Source organism: Amphiura filiformis, chromosome 15, assembly GCF_039555335.1.
Source record: "Amphiura filiformis chromosome 15, Afil_fr2py, whole genome shotgun sequence".
Lineage (NCBI taxonomy): Eukaryota > Metazoa > Echinodermata > Ophiuroidea > Amphilepidida > Amphiuridae > Amphiura > Amphiura filiformis.
In genome coordinates this window covers 30055514-30065167 of record NC_092642.1, presented here as the reverse complement: position 1 = coordinate 30065167, position 9654 = coordinate 30055514, and the positions used below count along the sequence as shown (strand labels likewise).

At 36.3% G+C, this 9654-nt stretch overlaps 1 protein-coding gene across 1 annotated transcript; it reads left to right on the top strand.

The window, feature by feature from the left end:
* The first annotated feature begins 639 nt into the window (after positions 1-639).
* On the top strand, positions 640-7317 carry LOC140171496 (kelch-like protein 12). The gene is made up of 4 exons (XM_072194765.1): positions 640-1030; positions 1440-1682; positions 2717-2989; positions 4426-7317. Exons 1-4 carry the CDS (start codon positions 677-679, stop codon positions 4549-4551), a joined length of 996 nt encoding a protein of 331 aa, XP_072050866.1. The 5' UTR covers positions 640-676; the 3' UTR covers positions 4552-7317.
* Positions 7318-9654: the final 2337 nt, after the last annotated feature.

Below are 9654 nucleotides of genomic sequence, written 5' to 3'. Positions count from 1 at the left end.
GAATGCAATTCGATACGTCTGAGGTGCTCTCATGTCCCACAAAAATACTGTCGAAACGCCATAAACGCTCATTCTAGATCCCTAAAGAAACAATATTTCATTTTGGCGTATACTGCTGTTGATGGGGGCTATTAAAGGCCCATTCAGTGATTTGCTCATCCGGACGATCGTAAAAATCATCAAGATTTTGGTACCTTTGTCATTGTCATAGATGTTTTTTTTTTTGTGCTAACATAGCCTGCTAGTGGTTCAGCCGCAAGCCATGTATTTAAGACAAAATAAGACATTTTACACGAATCTGTAATTTATATACTGAGAGTATATAAATTAGCCATGTATTTGAATGGGACTTCAATTTCGTCAATACTGCTGTTTTCTTCGTTTTTTGCCATTTTTTTTTCATTTCAAAAATATCAAATGACAATTTGAATGACCTATCCTTCACTTTTAATTTATAAACAATTTTAATTTTTTACACGTGCGCTGTGATCACTGAATGGTCTTTAATAGACGTCCCCATTATTAATCATTATGCTAACAACATATTTCAGCAACATAGACTCACGCAATAATGCATGACTCATAGTGGAAACACATGCGGCAATGGATTGCATATAACATATTGTACATACATTACATGTACCAGATCAAGGTGCAATTTCAGAACTACTGCAATATGGCGGCTAATAAGTCCTATATAGATGATTTTACATCCACTCTCAATTCATTCCGTAGAAAACCATCTTTGCATGATATAACCATCGTTGTAAAAGACAAGAAATTTCCAGCACATAAGGTAATTCTGGCCGCAGCGAGTGACTATTTCAACGCTTTGTTTGTATCTGACCATTTTAATGAAACCAACAAATTAGACGAGGTGACCTTGGAGCATACAGATTGCGCATCTCCTGATGTGATTGAGGTTGTTTTGGTGTTCATATACAGTGGGATTTCAAATGGCATTGATAAAGAGAATTGCTTCGATGTTCTTGCTGCAGCTTGCTATTTGCAGATAAAACACTTAATAAAGGTAAGTCTATGTAATGTGACAAATTTATATAAAGTCATGCAATGCATATACGTTGCGAGCCAAAGGATTGATTTTGAATTTCTATAATAGTCATGTACTCATTTATTGTGTTACACTATAATTATATGAAATATAAGTTGCGTGTCAAAGGAAAGCCTTGGTCAATTTATTAAGAGGCGAGATCTGAACTCTCTGATTTGGCCCACTAATAAAATACAAGTAGCCACATACTATAAATTGGATAATAGTGCTTTAATAGCAGATACATACATGTATTAGCAACATATTAGAAATTAGTTATAAGCTATAAAAGAAATTAGCTAATAGTAGATACTTGCTAATATTTGTGCTAATAGACAGCTATTTTAATTAAAGTAAATTAATTAAGTGTAATTTTGTATTTGCACAGGAATGTTCAGACTTCATCTGCGATTCCTACAAAGGAGACCACTTGGCCTTTGAAAATCCACTTCGAATTGTCAAAATGGCATGCAACTATGGCCTACCAGAATTAAAAACTCTCGGATTGACTTTCATGGCACGGGACTTCAAAGAAATGGCACAAACAGATGATTTTCGGGTACATATGACCAGTGATCTGCTCGGTGATCTACTTGAAAGAGATGATTTGGCAGTTTCCGATGAAAAAATGGTAAAAATTAAATAATTTAAAATCTTTCACTGTCACCTTATTAAAGTCATTATTTACTAGTTTTGAGAAAAATGTGGGAACATTTTTTGATTTTTTGAAATTCGCGATATAATACAAATTTTATGGCAAATTGTTAACATTTGAATGTTATTTTTTATTTTTGATATTTAACAGTCCTTGAAGTAAACTTTATTAATCTAATGATATGTCCTTAAAGTGTAAGTAGCTGGGAGGAAAAGCCGATGATCATTTAAAAATGTTGACCTTTCGTATTGAAGGTACATATTTTTCCCAAAAAGACCTAACATTTTTAGATCTTAAAGGGACAGAAATATGTCAAAATATTTAAATGATCGTCGGCTTTTTCTCCCAGCTAGTATGACTATTAAATATAAAAAATATCAATTTTTAATAATTTACCATAAAATGTCAACAAATTTCAACAAATCCCTCGTATTCAGAATGAATTCAGAATGCAGGTCTGATGTGCTCTCATGTTCCAGAAAAAATACTGTGCAAACGTTGCTATCCGAGCCCTTAATAACATTTAAATGTTTGGTTATATTAAGGTCACAAAACGTTTTTGAAACAAATACTTCAACAACATATTGTAAAATATTTTTGGCAAACATTTTTGCACAAAATTTGACTCTTGAATAGCGTTATGTGAGAATGATTTTGCTTAATTGCTTGATATGGGTATTTGTTTTTCATTTGGCTACCTAGAGTGAGTGTGGATTAAAATAAGAAATTTTTACCCTCATACGTCTCTCATGATGAAGAGCTGACCATAAGCAAAGAATTTATAACAATTAGAAATGGTGATACGTATTACTGGTAACTGGTGCATGCATGTCCGAAAGCGTAACCGTCCCGGCTGAAACATGAATATTAATGAACCCAAGAATTTTCGCACTGCGTCAAACTTTTTTAACACGAACAGAATACGTGTTTTCTATTGTTGAAGGAATGTTTAACAGCTAGACACAAATTTGTAAGTGATATGCATTTTGTTTAACCACTCTTCCATGTAGGTTTTGGATGCAATGCTGAAATGGTTGCAACATAGTTGGGAGTCTCGTAGGAACCAGGCCTGGCCATTGCTTCAGAAGGTCCGTCTTGGTCTCATTCCAATAGAAGACGTCAAAGAATACATTTGTGGCAACCTTTCTGAAATATTGGAATGCAACAAGGTGTATTATGAGTTACTCGAGTACCATACGCTCAAACATATTAAACCAGAGGAACGAAAGGGACCATTACTTCAGGCCATGGAAAATGCTTTCATATCAAGAAAGACAATCAAGGTGATTACTTGCTAGCAAAATAGTTTCTCCACTTTCTGCGTCTAGGATGATGATGTAACTGAGCCTTATCCAGATCCTTGATTCTTTCTTCCTGAAAAAAATATCAAAAATTCCTGTCAGAACATCCAGGTTTGCTAATAGTCCAGTACCATATTTTATTAATTTATTGAATCAGTAGTTATCCTTTTGCATTTGCCATTTTTAGTGCTTTTAAACAGTTTTGATGTATTACATGTATGCAGGTGTCATTATTTATATAATTTATTATGATCTCTTTATTTGCATGTGTGAGTGGGAGCACGAGGGTCGAGTACCAGGTGTTTTTGGAGTTTGTTTGAGCCCAGTGATATGTGTGGTGGGAATTAGGTGTGGGGGTGTGTGTGTGAGTATGGGGTGTGCAGGTGTGAGTGGCTGTTTTCTGTGGTGGCTGGGTGTTGTATGGGTTCAGAGATGAAGGGACCATGTGTGCTGGCATGCCGTTGTGTGTGCATCGGGGTGCGTGCGCTCATGCACCCTTCACCTGTGTACCCCTTTTCCACCCACACCGACTCCCGGAGCCGACTCACACCTGCATGCTGATGTTTTAATATGTGGCAATATCCATTATTGCTTTATATGTGCAATATTTTTCATCTTTTATCTTGCATTATTTGAATTTAAATTTGTTGTTTATATATTTTGTATTTGTAATTTAGTAATATTTTGATGTCTTTGAATTTTGTAAAAATTGCTCAATTTGGCCTTAGGGCCACGATGCTTTTTCTAATAAAATGAAATGAAATGAAATGAAAAAATCTTTGTGATGACGAGGTCATTTTCCAGTGGAAAATTGTGAAACATTTTGCTATTCTGTTGGTGGTTTTATGTTATGGAAGGTTGCATGTAGTACAAGGGACACTCAAAAAGTTCTACCTCCATCGTCATATCTCTGTTATTTTACGTCCCAGGAAATTGAAATTACCCATGATTTACACTCTTAAATATTGGCTACAAAATAAAAGTTATTTGGTTAAAATTAGATTTTTAGATGTTAAGATGGCTAAGCTAACAGTGTACTTCGGGTGTATTTATAAATGCGCTTTAATACGCACGTGACCAGATGGCCAGTGCCACATTTGCACTACATCATTGAAACTCACTGTCAATCACTGAAATGACGACCATTGAGAGAGTGGCTACTGTTGTGACCTTGCTTCGTGATTAGCTCTGGCATTGGGTGGAGGTTCGATGTTAATTTGCGAGGATAATAATTGAAGGAGAAGCAATCGATTACTTAACGCATTGTCCCTTTGATGCCGATTTCATTTGCCAACAGGCTATTCATAATATTGTAAAGTCTATAAAGGAGGCTTCACATGTTAAAACGTTTATGTTTCCGTGTTTGTGATTGAAACTGATTAAAATAATATTCTTATTTTATTTTGTTCCTATTTCAGGCTCTTCTTGTATTTCCCACTCCGAGCACCGTTCGCTATTATCGTGGTCCTAGAAACACCGAGGTCAGCTATTTCTGTGAAAGTGGTAACACATTAAAACAACCAAGCAAAAGATCAATTATTTAAACACAACCGATGCAGCACTTACTGTCGTGAAGGATGAGCTGTATATCGTGGGAGGCAGTGATTCGCACGGTCAAACGTTAGTGCAGCTAAGCCATGGACAGTTGTCAAAAAAAGATTTAGGAAATCTCAAGCAAGGGCGTAGGAACGCGGCGGTGGTGTACCACGACGGATTTTTATACGCTATTGGTGGTGATGTAAGAATGAACGGTCAGGATCCCATTCACACTCCTTCGGCAGAACGATATGATTTCAAACTGAACGCCTGGCAGAGGATAGCAGATATGAATTACACCCTTGGCAACCCTTCTGCAATTGTCCTTAACAACCAAATTATAGTATGTGGCCTCGATTTTGAACTTACGAAAAGGTATGTGCGAGTATTGGCATTTGATTCCGCGACTAACAAGTGGACACACCTTATGAGCACCTCGGAAGTTGCCCTACAAGACACACTATACTGTCGACTTTTAAATTCTGAGGAACCAAATACGATATATTTGGTTACCGCTTTCAAGGAGAAATATGCCAACACTGATGGATGGAAGTTTACCTCCACTGTCACTGAATATCGCCAGCCAGTCCAGCCATACCAAGGCGATGATAAGAAGGATATTACATCATTAACACTTGAGAAAGTGGCAGAGATTGATCAGCATCTAGTTGGCCAATCCAAATTTCCCGCCTTCCGCATCGGTAGTGACGTTTACTTGATCCTAAATAACCTAATTTATCACACAGGGGTCAAAGTAGAAGCCAGTCAAGTCTATGAGACTGACCTGAGCAAATGGAACGTATTACCCAATGATAGTGCAGCTCGTTTCACTGAATTTATAATCGAAGTGTAACTCAAAAACATTCACGGATCGAAATAAGACTAAACTATAACTCCGCGCCACCACGATATATAGAATGACATTTATAACCAAATGATAACATTGAGGTTAACATGATTTTATATGGTATGCCGAAATTGGGTAGTGTAGGTGATTGACAAAGGGTCGTACTTCCCTGATGAGTAAGTGACAGTGAACATGAAAGTCAGCGCCCATAACCCAAGTTAGTAGCTAGTTAGTGGAGGCCGTTCAACCCTGTATATCCTAAGTAAAGACAAATAAAATATGTCAAAATTAAAGCAAACAGCCAATGCCTATACTCTTTGGCTCTGATTTAAGATCTTATTTGTTGAAATTGGTTGAAAATTAAAGAAACGGTGATCTAAAACTTAATGAAGAAACGAAATCAAAAGCACTTTTGAGTTCTAATCAACATGATCAATGAAATCACGACATACTGCAGTTACTGTCCGTTTTCCTATACACAATACACAGTGCTCTCACCATTGATGCGCGACCTTTACAAATAGTGTATGTTAGAAGGATAGGCATTTGCCTAGTTAACATCACTGTGTGAAAAATAACCGGCCAATATTTAAAGTATTCTCCAAACTTCTAGCAAATATATTTCTCTAACATGACCTAAAATTACAGGTAGGTTATATGTTCAGAAATAGTCGCACTTTGGTAAAATATGAATGAGGGCAAGGCATAGCTAGCCAACTCCCCGTGTTAATTGAATGGAGATTTGACCGAAAATATTGGTAACGGACCGCTCACTTCTGAAGGATGCCAAAAAAAAAAACGGTACAAGCTACATTTAAAGTAATCTATGAAATTCTAGAAAATATAGTTTTGTAACATGTCCTAAATTTTTAGCTAATTTAGGTGTTTGTAAGTATTTGCACTTTTGTGTTTTAGGAAGGATACGTAAACGACAGATAACACCAAAAAATATGAAGAAATTATTTCCAAACCGTGTTATTAAAGTCAACAATCATTATGTTGCTCATTTTCAAGAATGCTGGTAAACAAAAAGCAGACCATTGTCTCATTTCGTGAACAAAGGCCCACATACCATTGTTACCTTGCGTTTCCTTTATAATCGGTTACCCAACTGAAACTATAATACCAGCTCATTGCGATACCGCACAGCTAAAACAGAAACATGTGCACAACCAGAGAAGATCTGATTAAATCAGTTGAACTGTTTTCAATGAGTGTTATCTTGGTTTAGTAGCTTTTAATTGGGATCCTGCAAAGGTCGTGGTGAATTCTACTGTAGACATGACTGCATCATGAGGCTAGTTTTAACGTGCTGATCAATGGAAGCACGGCGCAAGTTCTCTTTTTCGCGAACGCTTTGTGTACAAATCAATAGGCCATTCAAAGGAGCAAACTGCAACTTTTAAATTGGCTTCTTCCTTGGGTTTTTGGATCGTCGTGTCTTTATTTCTTGAACAATTTCAAGGAATGGGGTCTTAAATGCGAGCTACAAGTTCCAGCTATTGGCTGCTGGTTCCAATTCTGACATAGACTGTCTTTGGTTATGATATACAGGGGGTGAACATAACTGGTACCTTAATTGTTTGGCTTACTGTATAGTTGTTTATTGAATTTAATCTCTATATTGACGGAACATGATACAGTCATGTCTACAGTAGAATTCATCTCGACCTTTGCAGGACTTAACCCCATTAAAAGCTATTAAACCAAGATAACACTCATTGAAACAGCTCAACTGATTAAATCGGATCTTCTCTGGTTGTGCACAAGTGTCTGTTTTCATGTGCGATATCGCAATAAAGCTGGTATTATAGCTTCAGTTGGGTAACCGATTATAAAGGAAACGAAAGGAAACAATGGTATGTGTAGCTTTGTTCACGAAATGAGACAATTGCCTGCTTTTTGTAAACCAGCATTCTTGAAAATGAGCAACATAATGACTGTTGACTTAACACGGTTTGGAAATAATTTCTTCATATTTTTGGTGTTATCTGTCGTTTACATATCCTTCCTAAAACACCAAAGTACGAATATTTCCAAACATCTAAATTAGCTAAAAATTTAGGACATGTTACAAAACTATATTTTCTAGAACTTTAGAAGAGTACTTTTAATATTGGCCGGTTGTTTTTCACACAGCGACGTTAACTAGTCATATCCCCATACTTTTAACGTAGGGCTATTTGTAGAGGTCACGCGTCAATGGGAAAGAGCACTGTGTATTGTGTATAGGAAAACGGACAGTAACTGCAGTATGATGTTGGATTGGTCTTTTTTTGAGGGGATGTGCAATAATTATGGTGAATTATCAAAATTGACATCCAATATCTTGTCCCCCTTTGGGCGTGCCAAATATGTTTGTCCTCCACCCGTTGACGTGCTAATCGGTCTTTCACCCTTACAGATATTTGGGAACTCAAATTTAAAGCCTTAAATTGTTTAATCGTGTAATGCGAGCGCAGCGAGCAGAAGCAGAAGATTTGCATATTTGAATGTTTTCTTAATGTTTCCTACACTGTTTTAGGTCGTAATATCGGAACGGGATGTGCCAACAGCTCGCTTTCCTTTTGGTCTGTAAAACCATGCTTGCCCTCCCCTCTTTTAGCCTGCCAAAAATATTTTTCCCCTTCTTAAAATTCAATAGACCGGGAACACACATATTTATTGCACCACCCCTAAGGAATTGGCGTGAAAGCACCATTTTTCCAAGATGTAAATAGTTTCTCTCATACTTTTAAATATCTCGCCAAAGCTACGACATAAAATTGATTGCCAATGATTGGCTTGCCTCACAGGACACTAACATAGAGACATTAAACATCATATATTGTCCGCGTATGAAAAGACTGCCTGAATGTTAATGTACGAGCGTAGTTATATAAATTTATTAACTCTAAAATATCTCCCGTTCACGTGTTAGTTAAAGGAGTATTTCGTGATCCAAGCATCCTCTTTTTATGACATTTTTCAGTACATATCCACGAAAAAGCCTATTCCCAAAATTTCAGTTGATTCCGATTTTGCGTTTGCGAGTTATGCATGATTATGTGTATTACACTGCTCCATAGACAATGCGTTGTAATTTCGTTCTGGTGCACCAGAACGAAATTCAAATTTCACGATATCTTTGCAAAACTAAATTAATCTGCAAGAAATATTTTGTACATAAACATTATGTAGCCAGAGGTTTCCAGTGATATAAAAATCTCAACTTTTTTTGAGAAAAGTGGGGGATGAGGCTGTGGATCACGAAATGCCCTTTAACATCATTGAATTGAATTACTTGTATATTTTGCTGTTATCAATCACATTGGATTATGTAAGTTGTAGTTGAACGTAATATAAATAAATTAAAGCCAAGTACATTTATGTCTGCGTGTCATAAAATAATCTTTTATGTACAGGGAAGATCTTTCCAGAACACGTCAGAAATGTTCCTACAGTCAGCTGTTTCTAAAGACATTTTAACTTATGATTTCTGCGTTACTTTATCTTACCTTATGTAACCCACCAGAGTCTGGTCCAGAGACCTCAGAGAATTGATTGATGCCTACCCAAGACAAGGAGATATGCAGTTCAAGAAATACTTCCCTAGACACCTTCAAAGAGGCATTATAATGGAGTGCTCATCTGTATATTAAAGGGTGAAATAATGCTCCGAAGGTGACTGCACTTGTAAGAGCCCAGTACGTAACAAAATCCCACTACGTATCAATTTGATACGTATTGGGCTCAACCTCTTCTACCTAGAACAAAAAGTGGCAAAAAATAATTCATCCCGCCCAATACGTAACAAAACTAAAATTTGATTAAAATTACTTTATTCATACTCCCTCCCTCTGTAGTGGTTTTTGTTACGTATTGGGCTCTATACATTTTTTGTTACGTATTGGGCTCCGGTTGTTTTTCAAGCAAATTATGGATATTATGTGCATGTGTTTTTATAGAAGTACTTTATATTGACCCAGTAACTCATTTTGAGTCTTTCTAGAACAAAATATTTGACAGTGTTTTATCTCTAGACTTGGAATTTATTTGTTACGTATTGGCCTCTGGTTATTTTAAAAGGACATTATCATGATTAAATGCATGTTTTTGTCATAGAATTACTTTATATTGACTCAGTAAATCCTTTTGAGTCATTTTGAGTCTTTCTAGAAAAAAAAATTGACAGTGTTTTTCTCTAGACTTCGAATTTTTTTTGTTACGTATTGGGCTCTGGTTATTTTTAAAGCAAATTATGGGTTTTAGGTGCATGTTTTTG